General features: G+C 32.4%; 1 protein-coding gene across 1 annotated transcript in view; it reads right to left on the bottom strand.

The window, feature by feature from the left end:
• Window positions 1-4330: 4330 nt before the first annotated feature.
• Window positions 4331-21428, bottom strand: part of LOC125939115 (glutamate receptor ionotropic, kainate 2-like) — a 134993-nt gene continuing 117895 nt past the window's right edge. Inside the window, exons 4-6 of the mRNA XM_049654648.1 lie at window positions 19704-19954; window positions 8402-8536; window positions 4331-6044 (exon numbers count right to left, since the gene is read on the bottom strand). Of these exons, the coding sequence (XP_049510605.1) occupies window positions 8417-8536; window positions 19704-19954 (371 nt within the window). The 3' untranslated portion in view covers window positions 4331-6044; window positions 8402-8416. The remainder of the gene's footprint in view (window positions 6045-8401; window positions 8537-19703; window positions 19955-21428) is intronic.

Here is a 21428-nt window from a genome sequence, read left to right as displayed (position 1 = left end):
ATTGAACTACTCCCCATTTCAGAAATATTCTTAGGTTCCATTCTGTGGAATTCATTTTTATGGTGAAAGTATCCCCTTACATACAGAGTTAGAAAAAATATTTCATAAGAAGAAAATATTGGCAACAGTATGTTCTTTACAATTAGAAAAGCAAGGTCTGTTTGACCAGACCTCTCTATTTGAACCAGAGCAGTTCTGGTTTTTATTTGCTTCATATATTGTATTTCTGCATAATATTATCTTTAAAAAGAATGGTCTTGTTTCAGGTAAGAGTTAAGGATTGAATGTATGATTGAATTTTGCTCCTTAACCTTAAAAATTATGGTAAACAGATTTTTTTAATGCATAAAACTCCAAGAATAAAGAGGACAGGTGAATATTTCAACAAAATTTTGGAAGGAGGCAGGCATATGAACAAAAGATAGTTAACTAAGCAGATTCAGAAAATTAGAATGTGAAGTGGGCAGTGTGAGAAGCTGTCAACCAATCCGATTGTATCACAGAATTCTTAAAGGCACAGGAACCAGCTGTACAAAGTACATTAAGAACTAGTAATAGAGGAGGGAAAATACAATCAGGAGGACTTAATTTATTTTTAAAACAGTGGATCTCCATATTCCCTTGCCTCTTCTTGACTTCTGGGAGCCTGCTTTTTTCACCAATTCACCAGTGACAGTATGTTATTCTGAAAAGATTAAAAATGCAGTACTCCAGGCTAGGGCATGCCAGGTCCAGCTGAAAGCCTAAGTACTATATTTGAAACAGGTGGTTAAGTGACCTCCGTTCTGAATTCAGAATGTGGAGATCTCCAGTTCTCTTAAACAGTGATTACCAAAACACTGACCATCAGGGCCTTAATCTCTAGGCAAGAAATTAAAAGAAACTTTTTGTTAAGAATCTAACAGGACTAAGAGGAAATATCCAAAGATAGGGACATTTTGAAAAATCCATCAATGAATAGCCCATCTAGATAAATCTATGGCAAAGCTCAAGTAAGATAAATATTTTCTCCTACACATCTGTGCATGTAGAACTCCCAACTCATATTTTAGTCCCCTTTTCTTAATTATTTTTTTTAATTTTTTTAAATTTATTTATTTTTGAGAGACAGAGCATGAATGAGGGAAGAGCAGAGAGAGAGAGAGAGAGAGAGAGAATCGAGAGAATCAAAAGCAGGCTCCAGGCTCTGAGCTGTCAGCACAGAGCCCAAAGCGGGGCTTGAACCCACAAACTGTGAGATCATGACCTGAGCCAAAGTCAGACACTTAACCGACTGAGCCAGCCAGGCACTCCCCGCTTTTCTTAATTATTAACAGGCTGCTAAGAATTAAAGACAAAAATTTGAAGAATACCTCTAACATAGAAGATAGGAATCCAAAGAAACCAACAGAAAAATGCAACTTGGATGAAACAGGTCTTTTCAGAAAGAAGGGAATGTAATAGGACTGCTATTGATGTTTTCAGAGATATGAGAAGATATTGCAGCCATAAAACAAGAAATCATAAAAATTAAAATAATTTAATGTCAAGAGAAGTCAGCAGAGTGAACAGAGAAAGTAAAGAAAAGGAAATCCTCAAAGTAATGATTCAGAAAGTTTTCCCCAAACCAAAGGACAACAGTACCTAAATAGAAAAAATTAGCAAAAGCCCAGCATGATGGATAAAGGTAGATCCATGCCTATCACTGGAATATTTTGAGACACTAGGGACAAAGAGATCAAAGAAACCTAAGAGAAAACTTAAAAAACCACAAAGCATCAAGGATCTCAATGATTTCAGGTTTTTCTACAATAGACTAGAAGTAAGAAAGCAATGAAAAGACACCTTGAAATTCATCTAGGTATAAATTATTTTCAACTTAGAACTCTATACCCAGCAAAATTTATAATTACTAATGAAAGTAGAATAAAAGCATTCAGACATAATCAGAGATACAGAAATATCTCATAAAATGGAACCGCCCTGGACCTCTTCTCTAGAAGCCACCATAATTAGTGATACATCTAGAAGAGAGAAGATATATATTAGAGGCAACAGGAGATTCAACATGATTGAGAATAAGATCCTCAGCAGGCAGAAGAGAGGAGTCTCATACAGAGGGCCAAACATAAGTCCACATTGGGACAGTGTAACTCAAATTATAGATACATTCAGGATTGTCATGACCAAAATCTTCACTGCCATTGTACCATCTTTTAAACCTGAAAACATAATTCTCAGGTGATCCTAGTTCATATTGTTATTCACACTTTGCTTTCATTGATCAGACACTGATGATGTTTTTGCTGTACATTCGTGCTCTATTTCCTGAAACAGCTGGGTACTCTCGTCTATGAAAGTACTCTGCTTAAATTTACATTTCAGAGTTGGAGGTGGAGACAAGGAGCCTAGTCACAGAATATATAGAACAGACTATTCCCGGTGATCAATTTTTGGTGTACACAACAACTAGATGCCATAATTCTGTTGTATACAATTTGTTGTATGTATATTTCAAAATAAACAAATATTAAAAAGCAACATTTTGCTAAAATACTTTTAAATCATTAGTGTTTAGGATATATACTCATTCAATAATAACAAGGAACATGTATTAAAAATGTAATCGAGTTGTAAAATATTAGAAACATTTTAACTCACAAAATATCCTTATCCAATTTACATATTTGTAAGATAAAATATATCACCTTGGTGTTCTCTTAGTGGTTAGGGCTGTTCATCTGTAAATATGTGAATTCTCCTTGGGATTTGGTATTCTCATAGTTGTTAGGGTTATATAGCCTCAATATAGATAGATAGATGATAGATAGGTAGATAGATGATAGATTAGATAGATAGATAGATAGATGATAGATCATTGGTGTTTTAATCTGGTTAGGGTTATTTAGTTATGGCATATGTGAATCCACACCGCTAGTGTTTCATAGTGGCTGGAGTTACTTATGATATATGTACCTCCATTGATTACCTGAAGTTGTCAGGTTATGTTGTTGATTGTAACAGGTGTTCTCTTCCTGTCCTTCTTACAATTTAAATACTAGGCTAGAGAAAAATGCTTACTCCATATACTACCTTCCCAGAGAGAAGACACATTTTTTCACTGGTTGAAATTATTTTTAAAGTAACCAAGATTTTATTAAGATTAAGAATAGTATCTCATAGATGCATAAGTACCTATTAAGTAGGGAAATATCTGTTTGGCAATAATGTAGAAACCTTTTAGGAAATGGATAAAAATTCAATATTATACACTGTTTATATATCCTAAATTACCATTAGAGTTAAAATACAGAAGGTTTTTTTACACTTTTCAAAATGTTTTAATACTTGAATAAAATGACTGCCACATTTTATGAAAAATTGAAATCATTATTTCCTGACTTCTTACAAATAATTAAAGTTGTAATTTCCTGTCTATTATTAAGTTAGTTTAATATAATGAAGAATTAAAATTAAAAACTGATTTAAAATATGATGAGAATCTAATCAATAAAAAAACTTAATATTATCCAAAATCTGAACATTTTTATGAGATATGTTGAGGCTATTTACCATGTAAAAAAAAACAATGCTGAGACGTTTAGGATGTTTAGGAGTGGCTTGTGTATCTCTCCAAAATTAAATTTGGTAACAAAATCATCATGGAAATATGAATTTTAATTTAAAATAACTGATACTAGAAATTTTCAAAATACTTGTTCATTTAATTTTTAATTTAATTAGATATCAGCAATTTGATTATTCAACTTCTCTGAGTTTAAAAAAATACAGAGGCTTTTCTTTTTTCTTTTCTTTTCTTTTTTTTTTTTTTTTGGTCACTTCTAATTTAAATGGTTACCTTTTTTGCTTTAAAACAAAGTTCTGTCAGGATGTTAACATCTAAACCACATCATTACTAATTTGTTGGTATTGAGCCTATCTCTTCCTCTCCTTTTGCTGAATTATCAATGCACAAGGAATTCTTAAGTTGGACATGGGTTAAACTTCAAATATACTATTAGTAAACATTACACAGTCTTACACAACCCTATGAATATAGTCAATATCTACTCGTGGAAAAAGTAAGATCATGACTGCTGCTTCTAGAACAGCTATTTTTCTCATTTAAACTGCCATAAACCTAGAGATTACATTACAGCCCAGTCCAGCTTTTCCTACATCTGTGTAGTTCATCACTGAGCCTTTTTCTTCTTTTCTCCAGGTGGTTGGGAAGTGGCCATCCTTGATGATCTAGAAGGATTCAGGAATCCCTGAATTCCCTGAATGCAATGAACATATTGTGCATTCATTTACACATACAAGAGAAAAATGAAAGTCAAAGCTGAAAGTAAAATGGACATAATTTTAATGTTTTTTTTTTTAATTTTGTGCATTGGATTCAAACAGCAAACTGTGTGCACTCAACTGTTATCACAATGTTGTCAAGAGGTCTGTGTCTTTTACCATTTTACACACAATTGTTCATTACAGTATGTTATCAGCCTCGTGGAAACCAGGGGTGTGGCATGGTAAGCAGTGGTGGTAGTGCACCTAGCTTTTATATTATCTAACTTGAAAATATTTCTCTTCTATGATTCCTTTTTTTCTTGATAAAAATAGTTTTCACCAAACGTTGGTGGTGCACACGCACTACCATTCATGCTTGGCATCACACCCCTGACAGGAACACATGTTCTTATTTTGTTGATAAAAAGTATTACAAAAATTTCCATACAAAAACTATTTTCATAGAAATCTTGCATTTCCACAAATAAACCTGAACATTTTTTTGAAAAAAACTGCTCAAGAATTTTGTTCATTTAACATTGTGACTGTATTGATAAATGCAGTCCGCTTCGAAGTTCTCCACACATACTTTTCTATAGATGAACAGTCCCCTTTCTCCTTTCACTGAGATCTGCCCAGGCTCCATCAAGTTCATTTAGAGCGGGAACGAGGGTTTAGATGAACATATCTGAATGTTAGAATGAAAGCTTCAGTCTTCCACATAACCATCAATACTCAGCCCTCTTTTACGACTTAAGACAAAGATTGCAGAACATCATCCTTTTTCATTCAGAATCTCTGAACCAACTGTTGCCCTTTTATTCGGGGGATGGGATTGGGGAAAGGGTATAAGGGGGTAGGGTAAGGATCTGGTAGAGTTGTATGCTAAATCTCCTGCTTTAGTAAATTTAAGAAAAACATTATTGCCTTGGTAATTGACATTTCTATCTCAATCAGTGACACAGACTGTCAAAAGAAAGAAAGAAAGAAAGAAAGAAAAACACTGATGAATATCTGCTTTATATTCCACTTGCCATGAAATTCAGATTTGTTTTGCATTACATTTTTTTTCACATCCTATAAACACATATTGTCTATTCAGATGATATTATACTGAGTAGCTGGGGGCTAGTAACATCATCACCTCTATTACCTGGGTGTCAGAAGACTGTACTGTTTCTTGTATCACTACAGTTTTTGCTGATTCCAAGTATTTTTATTCTTTAATGATTTTTTTTTTTTTTTACTGGTTACCCTTGGGGCATCGATTTTCCACCTCCTGGCAACAGTTGGACTTCAAAAGGAACCTGTAATTTCCTACTGGACTGCATTTGAAACCAGCCACAAAATGCGCATGTCACATTCACTCAGAAGAAGGGAGGAACCCATGATAAACAGTGTAACCCAGTGTAACTTGGTTGATCCGTGATGCTTGCAAATCAAGTCTGATCATTGCAACTGCTTAGATCACAGAGTCTCTAGTTCATAGACACAGCGGCATGAGGTAACTCATTTTATTTTGCACAGGTTGCATATTTCCACAGGAAACATTCTCGCTAAATTGTTTGGAAAAAAAGACGACAGTTTGTGCTTGGGTGTTTGGCCTCCCAGCTTTATGCCATGGTTTCTTTACCTGGCAACCTTCTGTCGTTAAATGTGTGCATGTTGATAACTTCTTCTGTTTTCACAATAACTGGGGCCTGTGGCTTGTGTTTTAACCGTCGCTGGCACTTCAGGGACATCCTCAGTTCTTCCACCATAGCGCTACAGAAGGACCTCTAGGAACAACACAGAGAATGAAATATTACAAAACAGATACACTGCAACTGCCCAGAAATAATATTAAACTCATTTTCAACAGGCTTGTCAACATAAAAGCCTTGAAGGTTTGAAATATTTCATTAAGAAGATTATAACAGTTGTTGCACTTTTAATAAACAACTCATGATATTTCAAATATTTTTATCAAAGTGGGCTAGTTTAAAGAAAATCTCCACCCGACAGTGAAATTAACTGCCAACAAGGAATGCATATAGTACGTATATGTTGAATAAGATTTTCAGATGTAAAATTTATTAACATCGTGAAATATAAATCTACCTTAAAATTTAAATACACATATACACAAATCAATAACCAGAAATCCATTCTTGATTTTTTAACAAATAGAAGAAATGTACTACTTTTAAATCACAACGTGAAATATGAAAATTTTCTTTAAACATGGATTCTACATTGTGCATCTCAAAACAGAACAAAAATAGTACTCACACATTTAGACATAAAAACATGGAAAATAATTTCTGGTATTCATCATATCTTGGTGTGATTATGCCTATAAAGCTATCAATGATGATTACAAACAGATATGATTTAATCATGAAGTGACAAACTGTAGCACGTTAAAAATACATGAATATTAATTTTTTTGTCAACATAGGCTTCATGACTGAAAGCTGGCAAATAAGTTATTCCATGAAGAAAAAATGACCCTATAAATATTATTTTAATTCCCATTTCATTGGCAATAGATTTTGTTAGAAATTCTGTATATCTGGGGCTCATTATAACACATTCCTCACAATTCCTATTACAGAGTCATATATGTGAAACAAAATTTTGTTAGTCTCCTTCCCCAGTTAATTGAGATACACATGTATTAGTTACATATGAATCAGATTCATGGACAAGTTCCATATTGTAGTTGGAATTCAGATGGGCTGAGACTTAGGCTCTTTCTGTGCAAGCACTAAAAGTACGAACAACAACCAAAAATGTGGACAAATATGAAAAGTTTATACAATTCCTAACAGTGATATGAAAACAGTGAAATAAACCTAATCAAGTTTGCGTATGAAGACATTTTTTCCTTTAGATGTTGCTGCTTTATCGTTTATCAGTTTAGGCTAATTCCAAAATAATACAGGATAAAATATTTCATACCATATATGTGCCTTATGTTTGTAAAAATATTTTGCATGCATAATCTTTTGTGTCATTCAAACTAATACTTTGAACTAAAGTAGGCATCTATGTGACAGAAATCTGATTCAGAGAAAAGGCAAATAAATCACTTTCTGTGGCTCATACCTGAGACTACAGCAATATATCCTGATACCCAATGTTGTGATTTTTGACCCTGCCTTAGTATCTTCTTGTCCATTATTGGCTATATCTTCATTTCTCTTCTATGGGTTCCTGAACAGTTTCCTTATTGGTATTCCCAACTCTAATGTCTAGGCTACCCTTCTCCAAAGGCTCACAAATAACAGAAAAATCTATTTTTAAACCAGTTATTAATAGCATTTCCTTGTCCAACAAACAGATAAAATCCAAATGTCCTGTTTTTTCCCCATCATGACTTCTGTGATTCAGCTTTCCTCCTTCCTCCTCACTTTCCCCTCTCCATTTCTTTTTTCTCTACATATACTCTTCTCTGCTTGGACCTTCAGGATTTTTTTCTCCTTTGCTTCTTGCTCTAGTGCCCTGCAGAATTCTTTCACCCTTCATATCAATCCAACTTTATCCCTTATCTCAGGACATGACTCATATTTTCAGTTATTCAGAAATCACTTTCCAAATGACCAGAATCGTTATTTCATTCAATGTGGTTTTGTCCCTCTAGCATTTTGCACTCATTGTCATGTTTTTCTATCTGGCCTCACTGTCTTCTGTGTATCCTTCTCACTAAATTGTAAAGAGCAGAAATCAAATTCTCATGGCAATGAATGAGCACACATGTATTCTTTAAATGTTGACTGAATTTTAACAACAGCTACACATGACCCTAATATTTGAATTCTAATTTTACAGTGCATTTAATTCATTTGCTTAAAAGTTTTTTCAGAAGCTTAGTAAAATGCATGTCTATGAGTTATCTGATTAATCAGGTAAAACTTTGGCATTTGTTTAATAACATTAAATTAGTAAAAATATTAATTTATTAGTACTTGTAATGGGTGATGATTAAATGCTACACATGGATTTCCCATTAACTACAGTTACTGCCATGCATTATTTATAATGTGTTAAATTATACAGTTCAGAAGTTCATGAATTAGATTTCTATTAAAGGATTTATATGACACTGACAGCCAGTAGATGGACACAGTGTTTCTCATTGCTTAATACCTACTATTAGATGTACTTATTAAGAACATGATGATAATGATGATGAAGATGGTGATGATGACAACACTGTAGAAATGGAAAAATCTGACTCCAAAAGGGGGAAGAATACATAGTCTTGAGGTAACTTAGTCTTGGCTCTCTGTTGAAACATTTAACAGAAGAATTGATTAGATAATAAAACAAGGTCAGAACTTGATGCCATTGACACTTTAAAATGTTATAGGATGTGAAAAACGTTGAATTGTTTGAAATAAGCCTTCATTTAAAATGAATAAATTTTGCAATGCTAAATAAAACCCTCTTCTTGGCAAACTCGATTTTTAGACATTTTGAATACATTAGTTCAAATAAACTAATTATTATTTTTTGTCCATACTAAAAGAGTGTCCTAAACAGCTGATTTCCTTTGAGAAAAAAATTTTATAAATATACATACCCATTCAACTATGAAATGACTCAATTTTATTTCTAGTAAGTGAAAGAGTAAAGTATATTTAGTACCCTATACTTAACTTCAGACTACAAATAAAGGCATATAAAACTCTTTTAAGTAATTTTATATAACATTTATATTGTTGAGTAATATAAAATGTAGGTTAAAAAAGTCTGCACCAATCAAAAACCACAATACCATCACCTTTTACAAATGAAAATTATCTTAAATAAATTATATTTACAAATTTAGAAGTTCTGAAAATTATAAGCATGTGACCCCGCCATTACTATTTTAGGCTTTATCTAGTCTACAAAACTATTAGAAAGTGAACATTTTAATCAAGCAGCCTTTAATCAACCAACCAATAGCTTGGTTTTATTTAATGTCAAATTACTACTTTTACTATTTTTTTCTTGGAATGAGTGGTATTTTACCAGTTCTCTTTATCTATTAGTGTATGTTTACCTGGAAAATAGTTTTATTTTAGGTTATTAATAAAGTCACCGTGAAACCATGGGTTCTCTTCTTGTAGAATATTTTTAATCCTTCACAAAACTATGAAAAATTTAGATCTCAGTAAGAGTTTAGAATCTACATGGAAAATTTAAAGAATTTGATGATATCATAAAACACTGTTCATTTGTGGCACTAAGACAAAAACATATTCTCTACTTTTTTTTTAAAGCTTTAGAATACAAATTCCATATTGTAATCTGTGTTAAAATCTAAAGTTGAAACTTCAGAAATGATTGTGAATTATAGTTGTTTCCCTGTGCCGTATGTTGCCAAAAAATTACTAACTTTTAAATAAAGTTCTAATGTCATTCAAGAGACCATCTGTCTTTCCTACTTCATATAATAATTGGAACTTTAAAAATGCCTTTTTATTGAAATATTAAATAAGGTTTTGAAAAACCCAAGTGCATGTAACAGGAGTTTCTTGGATTATAATAAAGAAGAAGAAAAAGGGGGTGGGGAGGAGGAGAGGAGAAAGGAGAGGCAGAATAAAGAATAAAAGAAAAAGAGAGCAATAGAGAGGGGAGGAAGGAAGTGGAGAGGGAGGGAAGACAAATAGGGAGGGTGAGAGGAAGAGAAAGAAACTATGTTGCTTTTCAAATCACTTCTTAGGAATGGAAAACCACAAATTGTGTCATTAAATAAGGTAACTTTCTTAGGGTGAAAACAACAACAAAAATGTTTCTCCACATTAATATAACAGACTACAAAAAGAAAAAAGAAAGGCACAAGGATACTAACCATTATTAAAAACCTCTTTTAGTAAGTTTCAAAAGTTTACTAAACAGTGTCTGGATGGTAGGGTGGCACTAACCAAATAGAAGATTCCTGAAAATGAAAATTTAAATCTTTGAGCTGTTAGCATGTATAATTGCATTTAAATTAGTAAAACTCATTATAAAATTCACTATATTTAATGAGGCAACCTGTATTTACACATCTCTAATTCTATAAAGGATGAAGGTCCGGAAACTTTAAAAGTATAAATGTGGCTATATTTACATTGTTTTAAAATAAAGCTGTATTTTTATTTGGAGTATATAATAAGACAACATAAATAGTCCACAGAAAAAATGTTCCACGATTATCATTATTGGTGTATAGAATAATTTATTCTGAATAGCTTAACTTTCGAATTTACAGATATGTTTATATGATCACATGATGTGACAGCACTTGGCAAAACACATAATTTTTTTAATATTAGAAATCTAGTTGTAAATATGTTCCCCACTGGACACTGGCATAAACTCCACTTTTAAGTTAAGACCTTTATATCTATCAATGTCTTTTTTAAAAACAGCAACTGATGAAAAATAACCAATTTGAATTTTTAAACTTTGAAGCTTGTCACTTTCAACTTGAAAATATGTTGTCATTTATCACCCAGAGGAGAAATAATCATAAAATATTATACAGTACGATCAAGTCTGTATTTAGTATTTATTTTTTAAAGCGGAAACTATTTTACATGTCTTGCTGTCTATTCTTTGATAGTATAAATGATACTCTAATATTCATTCAGAATAATTTCCAACCATTTTTGCATACTTGAAATTTCCTACTTGAAATGCCATCTAAAATATTCAAGCTACTTCTATCAGATTTGTAGCTCAATATTCTAATATATACTAGCTTATATCAACTAATCTGCCTTTTTTAATGTTGTATTTAATTTTCAGAGAGTGTGAGTGGGGGAGGGGCACAGAGAGAGAGGGGGACAAAGGATCCCAAGAGGGTTGTTGTGCTGACAGCACAGAGCTCAACATGGGGCTCCAACTCGAGAACCATGAGATCATGACCTGAGCCAAAGTTGGAAGCTCAACCAGCTGAACCACCTAGGTGTTCCTAAGTTGTTTTGTTTTGTGCTTGTCCTTTAAATTGCTTGTAATCTGGGGACACCTGGGTGGCTCAATTGGGTGAGTGTCCAACGTCGGCTCAGGTCATGATCTCACGGTTCCTGAATTTGAGCCCTGAGTTTGAGCCCCACGTTGGGCTCTGCTCTGACAGCTCAGGGCCTGGAGCTGCTTCAGATTCTGTGTCTCCCTCTCTCTCTCTCTGCCCCTTCCCCACTTGTGCGCCTGTGTGCTCTCTCTCTCTCTCTCTCAGAAATAATAAATGAATTAACTATAAAATAAAATAAAATAAAATAAAATAAAATAAAATAAAATAAAATTGTTTGTCATCTGGTCATGGATAACCAGTCTGTTCTCAGACACTTTTCTAATTAATTTTTATGCTGTGGGCCATTTGACCATGAAGTCCAAATCACATATAGTGAAGACAAACCCAGTCACTGATCCCTGCATACAATTATCCCATATTAGATAATAGCTAATCAACTAAATAATAACTAAAATGGAATAAAAGTATAAAGAATATAAGATGCAATATTTTATATAGGCATTGCTGTTAAATGGAGAAAATAATTGTCATTTAATATGACACATTCCTTTTGATTTATACTCTTTTTAATTAACAGTATTTTTAAAATATCAAAGAGCTAATGCTGTACATCAGAAGTATAAATTGACCTAAGGCTATATGAATGTAACAGTGAAGCAATGAGAGATGGAAAGTGACTAGTTAATACACTCATGTCAAAAATATATATAGCAACTTTGATCTTGATATTCAGTTCTAGAGCAGCTATCATTTTGAAAAAAAATATGTTATTTAGATAAGCTTTGCAGCTGTCAGACGGGACTTTTTACATGCAGTTTCTGTAGTGATCTTATTGCTTAATCACTTTAATTTTAGAGCTAGAGAAACTCAAACTCAAGAAGTCGTTATCTATCTAAGGTTATGCATGTAACTGGCATGAGAACTAAAAGAAGAATGCTGTTCTCTTGATTACCATTCTACGAATGCTTTATTATTTTAGCTTGCTTCATTAACAGTGATTTGAATTTCAGTAGAGCCTTTTACCTGGATGCTGTTCTTAATAAATGTTAATTTTTGAATAATAAGTAATAAATCAGACAAAAAATTATGGGGCAAAAAGAAATACATTTTTTAATGAATAAAATGACAAAGCATCCTATGCTTTAGCCTGGATTATTTTACAATGATAAACTTACCCAAAGATTAAAATATTCTCAGAAACCTTGACTCTTACAGAAACAATTGCTGAATATTTTATAATGCATTTAGCAAATACAGTGACACAGAAAGATGAAGCATCATCATACATTTTTATACTTCCCCTACTTAAGCTAGAAAAATCAATAAATAAAGTCTGAAAAGCTTCAACACCGCCTTGGTCAATATAACTATGAAATGCATTTTTAAGAAAAAGCAATGTTAATCATCACATTCTTGCTAGTTGTCATACTCATACAATTTTCAACAAACATATAACATCTAAATATCTAATGCCTAATTCCAGGAAAGCTCTCTCTTTTTAAGATCCAGAAGTTAAAATATATCAGCTTTATGAATAATAATAAATATGTTATAGCAACTGCTGCTTATTATATGCCAGACACATGCAAAAACTTCCATGTATATTAACAATCTTAATTTTTCAACGTTTTTTATTTTTTATTTTTTTATTTTTGGGACAGAGAGAGACAGAGCATGAACGGGGGAGGGGCAGAGAGAGAGAGGGAGACACAGAATCGGAAACAGGCTCCAGGCTCCGAGCCATCAGCCCAGAGCCTGACGCGGGGCTCGAACTCACGGACCGCGAGATCGTGACCTGGCTGAAGTCGGACGCTTAACCGACTGCGCCACCCAGGCGCCCCAACAATCTTAATTTTTAAAACTTTCATCTATGTTATATTCATAACTCATTTATTTGTGTATTTTAAGTGATGTATGGAAAGATTAAATAATTTTATCCAAAGTTGAATAAAGTTGAGAAGTGACCTCAAATCTTTTTTTTTATTCCAAAACTCATGCTTAATTGTCTAGGAAAGTGAAATAACTAGACAGTGCTTATGATCAAAGCCCACAGTCTTTTTATCTATTTTAAACTCCTACTCCACACATTTCATCAATGCAACTTCAGGAAGGAAAACTATTAGGAGAAATAATTAAATATGCTGTCGCCACTTGTGCAATATGTTATAGCTTAAGTCGTGTAAGACGAGGCATCTTTGACTTTGGGAACCACTTGACCCTTGGGACAAAACCTCATCTGCACAATATGGATAATGATCATTGCACACTCCTCAGGGTAACACTGTATTCAAATGAGACATTGCTCTTCAGAAACTCTAAAGTCATTTCTAAAAACAAGGTAGTGAAATTATTATCAGTCAAGCTACAATTTTAAAACATCATTTACGGGCATAAACAGGATGGCTCATCATAAACAAATGACTTAAAAATCCTTTTGCTGATTTGGAACTAGGTTGGCGAATAAAATAAAGATTGGCATCTCATTTTTAAGTATGATTTTATATTTATGTTTAAAAACATTTTTAAAAGCCATCCAGTTAATCTTTGTTTAGGTCATTTATAGAAATGAAGAGATGCTCTGCTCTCAGAGAAAAGCAGTAACTTAAAGACAATACATAATGAACTATTTGTCCAAAGTGTTTTTTTTTTGCAACTTTTAACTTTTGAATAGCAACATGTTTTATGGCTAAATTTTATTATACTGAAAATTTACTTAGAACTTTTAACTTCTAAAATTTTAAATGTCATTAAAATTTCATGCATTAAATCAATGAAAGGCACAGCTATTCTGTGTTTTGTTAATAGGCATTACTTGCAAAAGGTAAATATTGAAATCTGTACTGTTGATTTATAAGAGTATTTGCACTCCTATATCTTATTCAATAAATGACTTCTTGTAAAAAGCATTGCTCCTGATGGAACAAAATTCTTCGGCATTCTGAAAGCAACAACCTGTTTTCATTCTTATGGTTCCATGAAATACAGATTCAGTCAGCTTTGAAAGTGTTTCCTAATACATACTCTTTTCTCTAGGATCCCTAGTCTTGCAGCTTTAAACTAAACCACCCTGATTTTCTCTTTATCATTCCCCCAAATTGCATTGTTTTCATTCCTTTGGCTTTCTGTGAGTTACAACTTCCTTTTACATTTGTTATTCAACTCTAGACCAAAGAGCATTGTATGTGCTCTCAAAAACATTTTTAACTTTCAGTGTCTGGAAAAAACATCATTATTTAGAGGTTATCTGGAGTATGATATACCAGCATTCTATAATACAAAGAACTGCATTGACTAAAATGTACTATATCATGGAAAACAACAATACAAAATAGTTCTTACAATGTACTTCAATCATCTTAAAGGAAAACTCAAATCAATACAAATTCAATATCTGAGCAATAATTTATATTTTTTATTTCTCAGACATTTTTAAGACATTTTGTTTATACTTAATAAAGAGTATTTTTGTTGCTAAGATTTTTCATGTCAGGAAACTCAAAGATTCATGTTCAAACTATTCAACAAAAACAATCTTTACAGGCAAATACATTTCAATTGCACAAGAAAGAAAATATTTCTGTATATAAATCAGACAAAATATTAAACTATGTAAGTTATATTACTATTCTTGTGGAAATCAAAAGAAGTCAGAATTATGTACATCTTTTAAAAGAGGACATCTTAAAATATTTAAGAAATGAGTACTTTTAAACATAAATGAATTATGTCATAAAATAGTTTAATGAAAATTAAAATTATTTCAATCACTTCTAATTCATGCTTACAAAACCAATATACTCTAATACATACTACCGGGCAAAACAAAATTCTGTATATTAAGTAGCTTTTTTCAGTTATACAGTAAGACTTAGAGAGAAACAGGACTTTCAAACATATCCATGTAACCTGAAATGCACGGATAATTGCCTCAGATACACAACAGTTTCTTGGATTCTTACTGAATGAAACTTAAGTAGTAATATTTTTTAAATCAGGGAAAAGGTAAGGCAAGAAGAAATAAATTAGAAAATTCACATGTTGATTAGTTACTTTTTCAGACGTAATAGAAAAAGAAAAACGTTTTCGAGGATCTTTCCAAATGGTCAAGTTATACTTTGGAAAAATCAGAAAAATAAATATTTATTTATTTTAAAAGTTTGAATAAATGAAAAGCAATGTATCTTTGATGCATTAATATCTGCATCAAAATTAAAACCATGAATTATTATGAAAATTGTAATACACCATCTTGTGGTTATCTGAAAGGAATGCAATTTACAGTTTTTGAATTTTTAAAGTCTATATATTTCAGCATTTTCTTCTGTTTTCCAATTTAACCTGCCATCATTTAAAAATGGTACTTTCTTATACTACTCTTAATTATCAAACAACTTGAAAATATAAAGTTATAGTCATCAAGACCTATTTGTTCCACTTATATTTTATAAAACATGTGCTATAAAAGACATCTTATTTTCCACTTTATATAGTAATAATAATACCTATTAATTTTATTATCCTCATTAGAGGTAAGACTTGACATGGGAAGCTATTAGATATTCATAAATTTTTCCATAAAGTTCATTTTCAACTAGAATTGTGTCTATATTGTATCTGGCAGCCTATTTAGATAAAGAGAAGAAATTTCATTTTTTTTAAATACTGGAATACTATAGCCTAAAGAAAGAAGGAAGAAAATGGAGAAAGAGAAGGGAAAAGAATTATGGAATTATGAATAATATATCGTTGCTTACCTTCAATGTGAAAAATATAATTCATCGCATGTTTGGCTCTCAATAACTAATTATTGAGTAAATGAATGATTTCACAAATATTTACCTTATTTTTAAAATGTAATTAAAGGCACAATTATAAGTGTAAATAAACTGTGAACTTCTATATGTCCTCATGCATATTTCATGATAAAATCTAGGAATATTTTATGGCTAGTGTTAATAAATTAAGTAAGGTGCGAAACAAACTGTATAACTAAATAAAATCTTTTTCTCAAGAAAGTTAAAGAAGAATTGAGCCCAAGAACCTAATTTATCACACTAAATAAAATGGGTCACTTTTAATAAACCTACAATTATTCGTTTTATAAATATAGTTCTTTTGAACTATGTAGAAACATAGTTCTTTTTTATTCTTTTTAAAAATTTTTTTAACGTTTTATTTATTTTTGAGACAGGGAGAGACAGAGCATGAACAGGGGAGGGTCAGAGAGAGGGAGACACAGAATCTGAAACAGGCTCCAGGTTCTGAGCTGTCAGCACAGAGCCCGACACAGGGCTCGAACTCACGGACCGAGAGATCATGACCTGAGCCGAAGTCGGTCGCCCAACCAACTGAGCCACCCAGGCGCCCCAGTTCTTTTTTATTCTTTATGATACACTTTTTAAAACAGTTCACTAGAATGAACTTCATTATTAATTTAAATACAAAGAAATAGGTAAATAAATAGATGATAGATCAATCTACCTTATGTCAACAGGCACTATTTGGGACCTCAAAGATGCAAACCAGACACTAGGTCTTTGACGAAAGGAACTAAAAGTCTAATAGGGAGGCAACCACACAGAAAAAGCTACAAATGCTTAAAATAGTGTGCTAAGGGAGAATGGAGATATGCAGAAGCTTCACAGAAAAAAAAAGATATCTAGACTTAATGATGGATGCGGTTTAAATGGGCAAAACACCTTCCCAGCTTTCTCAAAGGAGGGGGGAACTGTTTTTGGAATTATGACAGTACCTGAAATCACCTAAGTATAAAAAAGTAAAATGTACATGTCATATTTTTTTCATTGAAATAGGAAATGAAAACCTAACACCATCTTGTGGAAATAACTGTGTTATGTACCCAAATCCATTATATCCTATTGATTAAGGAAAGCTTTCTGGGCAAGTTGATACTTAGTCTTGAATGCCTAACCTAAAATGACTGGTGAGAGGTTGCCAGGTAGAAAAATGGTCAAGATTTGTTCAAATGAAATGGAAGAGGATTTGAAAAAGCTGAATTACCTTGGAAAATTGAAAGTAATTTAGTCTGGCCAGAGTAAAGGTACAAATTGGAGAGAAGCAAAAAATAAAACTACAATGGTAGGGACAGATCCCGAAGTGCCTCATGTGCTAAGCTAGTGAGTTTGGATTTCATTTTGGAAGCTATGTGGAGACAGGGTGTGAAAAGCATTGGGGAATATGACTAATAATGCTCATGTAATACCAACATAGATGTTTCTTTCCAACGTAATGTTTCATCTATTTCAGTCAAAAAGGGTACATTAGATTCCTTTTCCTTAACTTTTTAGGTCCTACAGGTCCATAGAAATTCAGGAGAGCTGGTTGATATGTGGAAAATCCAACTAAACTAGTTTTTTATAATAATATTGAAGAAGGTTTTTTACAGAATTAAATCCCTAGATTCTTTGCTTTTTGTTTTTGTTTTTTGTTCTGTTTTTTAACAGAATGTTTATACATTAATTGTGCGTTAAAGACATGGCCTAGGCAAATCATATGACTAGGACAAAGAGACAAGAGCAATAGAACACCGCATGTTTAAAGAGATTAATTCATTTGTTTTATTTTAATACTGAGATATATCTTTAATACATATAGAAGATTTGAGAGATTGAGGTTCCAATTAGAAAACCCAAATTCCTTCTGTATTTTTGGACTCATTTTAAGCATTATCTAACCAAATAACACATTTATTGGCAAATTATAATAAAAATGGAAATTGATGAGTTAATGTATTTTGTCTTTGATCAGTTCTTTGGATTTGACTTTAAAACTCATTTTGACACTACAAAAAGGATCATAACATAAAAAGTGTACTTAGACTTAGTTGTCAGTCGCAACAAATATTTGACTTAGCTAAGTCAGCACATATAGCCATCCTGGATATTGTGGGGGGGATTTTTCAAAATTTGAATCGGTTACTTTCCTCACGGATAAAATGAGACTATCAAAATAGTCATTTATAAAAACATTATTTTGAAGTGTTAAATACTGTAGTTAAGTAAAAATATAGAAATGTTGTATCCAAAATTTTGATTTCAGAAGGATAAGTAATTGCAACATAAATTACCAAAGACACAGGAAAACGTTTTTGCTTTTCAAAAATAGTTTTAAAGGTGTAAGTGCTCAAAGAATATTTGCAGAATACATTTACCTTAATGTATGATATTATTTTTAATTTCATATTTTTACTCTTCATATTTACCAATAAAAATTAATAAACCTTTTGAATATGAACGAGAATATAATATCACCGTGACACAAGGTCTAAAAACTTAAGCCCTAAAAAATGTTTTTTTTATTAAAAACAAAAGAGGGGCCCCTGGGTGGCTCAGTCAGTTAAGCATCTGACTTCTGCTCATGATCTCATGATCTCACAGTCACGAGTTCCAGCCCCATGTTGGGTTCTGTGCTGACTGCTCAGAGCCTCAAGCCTGCTTCGGATTCTGTGTCTCCCTCTCTCTCTGCCCCTCCCTTGCTCACATTCTCTCTCTCTCAAAAATAAATAAACATTAAAAAAATTAAAAACAGAGATGTTTACATACAAAAAGTAAATGAAATGCCAGAAGACTTAAAAATGGTAAAGTAGTATTTCATGTTTAGAGCTATAAATTTACATACAAAACGTGTCATGTACCATCTGAAAGAGATCTTTCTATAAATATTCTTCATATTTATAGAACTGAGGAAATTATAGCACTATAAATATATAATTTGAATGAGATTCACAAGTTTTTCAAGAATGGAACAGAAAGACATTTGTACAAAATATTAAATGTATTAAAATCCCAAGAAAATATGCAATAATCTCAGGTGTGTATATACATTCTTCTAAAGACTCTGGTGCAAAGGAATAAAGGATTAAACGTAACATTAAATGGCAATAAAGGAACCACACTATTTTCACATATTCACTAATTTAGAAAATTAGCTGTTATTTCCACAATGCAAGTTAAGATTTCTTTTTTCCATTAGAAATTTATTGCACTAAAAATCTTCAAACAAAAATTTCATTTACCCTCTAAATTGAAACTGTTCTTCAGGATTGTATTTTAAAGCACTTTTTATCTGCAGAGAAGTACTTCTCTTCATATTACAATTTCTTATTTTTGCTTCCTTCATTAATTAACTATATTCCTCCATTAAACTAACCACAAAGAACTTCAAGCAGCCAAAGTCTCTTCCTTTTCAGGCTTCAGTAAAAGGAGAAATAGCCACTTGTTCTGAAGCTGGCTTCGATTTAAACATATCATGTTTAAATTAAAAAGCACAAAGCTGATCACGATTCTTTCTGTGAACCTTTGTTAGATAATGAATGGCAGAAGACAATTAGCGGTCACCGTTCTAAGAATTACCCTTGGTTGGAAAGATCAAAAATAGTTTGTTTTATTAATACAACAATTGCTTTAAATTGTAAAAAAGTGACATTTACCTTTTCCAATTGAGCGTTTTTTTTGGACTTGTATAAAAACTCTCCCACTGCCACAAAAACGGAGAGCACCAGGCCGGCTGCCAGAACAATGAAGATGCCACCAATATTTTGAACCCCCAGGGCACTGGCCTCTTTGCTCTCTTCCTCTGGACAACCATTGCCCCTCCACCACTTTTCCTTCATCATGTGCAGCTTGCCTTCCTCTTGCAGCTGAAGAATTGCTATGGTGATTTTGTCTCTGTATGGAGAACCTAAGAAGAGAGAAGATAGGTTAGCTATTGCAAGGAAACTGGGGTTTTATAATTAAAGGTTAACATGATCAGAGGAGGGCAGAACTTTTCCAGACACTCCAAAGCAATCCAGTATTTATGTTCAACAGAAAAAAACAACCGGAAAATGACAAAGAACAGACAGTTAAGTAACAAGATAAAGTAGTCCCTTTCTGATTTTGAACGATAGAATAAAATTTGTTTTTAAGGAAAAAAATGTCTCTTTTTAAAAGGCAGACAACTCAGCACTGGAAAATAAGTAAAGCAGAGGTAGAAACCTAAAAAAGACATTATAGAGTGCCAGGATAGTTCGCTAATATTTAGGAATCATTCCACATTGAAACAGAACATTCATAAACCAGTAATCTCTATTTTTAGGAAAGTTGTGGGGAAAATTGTGTTTCGCATGAATAAGTGCAATAATTTAAGGCAATTATGATTAACAAGCTGTATTCAGGGATAGCTAATACTTTGCAAATCATAGGTAATCATTTCTATTTTTTTTATTTTATATGAATAAAAGAAAAAAGCTTGTACAGGACATGGATCATTCAAAAATCATAATGACAATGCATAAGATTTTTGGACAGTTTATGTATTATTTTGTGCTTTGGAGGGAAATGTTCTTTTCAGTGGTGGCAACAGTATAGATGAAATTTAGTATATATGGTAATGGGGGTAGATATTAATCTGCATTAGCCATCATATGATAAGTAATAGCTTTTCTAATTGGTTGCCCAGAAGCATAGAATAATATTGAACTACAAGTATCTTTCAACACCCATCTCAAGGGATTGGTGTTCCTTCTTTTTCCCACCCGGAAATAGCCTGTATCTAAAGTTTCATCTTCTTTCCTCAAACACTATACTGCACATTCCATTTTTCTGCATATACTCATTGATAAGTTTTTCTGCTTACATAAGAATACTAATTTTAGTTTGTATTCAATATTGCCTCTGATACCTTTTTTTTTTTTTTTACTTAAATATACCTACAGGGACCTATACTGAAACTTTATTTTTGCTAAGAGTGATTAAAAACCTCATCAGGAAACTTTTCTGACTCAAAAGGGATACCACTATATATCTTGTTTTTACTTGCTTAATATAACACGACCAGTTCGGCCTCACTCTCTTCGCAAGAATAGTCAGGCTAAAAGCAGAAAAACTAGGGAAATCATAGGCAGTAAATAGCCTGTTGAAAAAGTTGGAGGAGTGATGATCTACCAAATCCAGCTGGTGAGTTGTTTCTTTAACGTAATCCTTACTGTTAGTCAGAAGAAATGTGTAACTATAATGCTTCTATACAACATTTCTCCAGCTTTCCTAAAAAAGGGACATTATCCATTCCTATATTTAGAACTCAAATATTTTATTTTCACTGTACATTTAATTCTTCATGATAATAAGGGAATGTCTGCCTCTTGGCTTCTTTGCTGTGCTCTCTTCCAAATGCC

This window comes from Panthera uncia (genome assembly GCF_023721935.1).
Source record: "Panthera uncia isolate 11264 chromosome B2 unlocalized genomic scaffold, Puncia_PCG_1.0 HiC_scaffold_24, whole genome shotgun sequence".
Classification (NCBI taxonomy): Eukaryota; Metazoa; Chordata; class Mammalia; order Carnivora; family Felidae; genus Panthera; species Panthera uncia.
The sequence above is the reverse complement of the archived record's forward strand: the minus strand, read 5'-3'. Positions and strand labels throughout refer to the sequence as shown.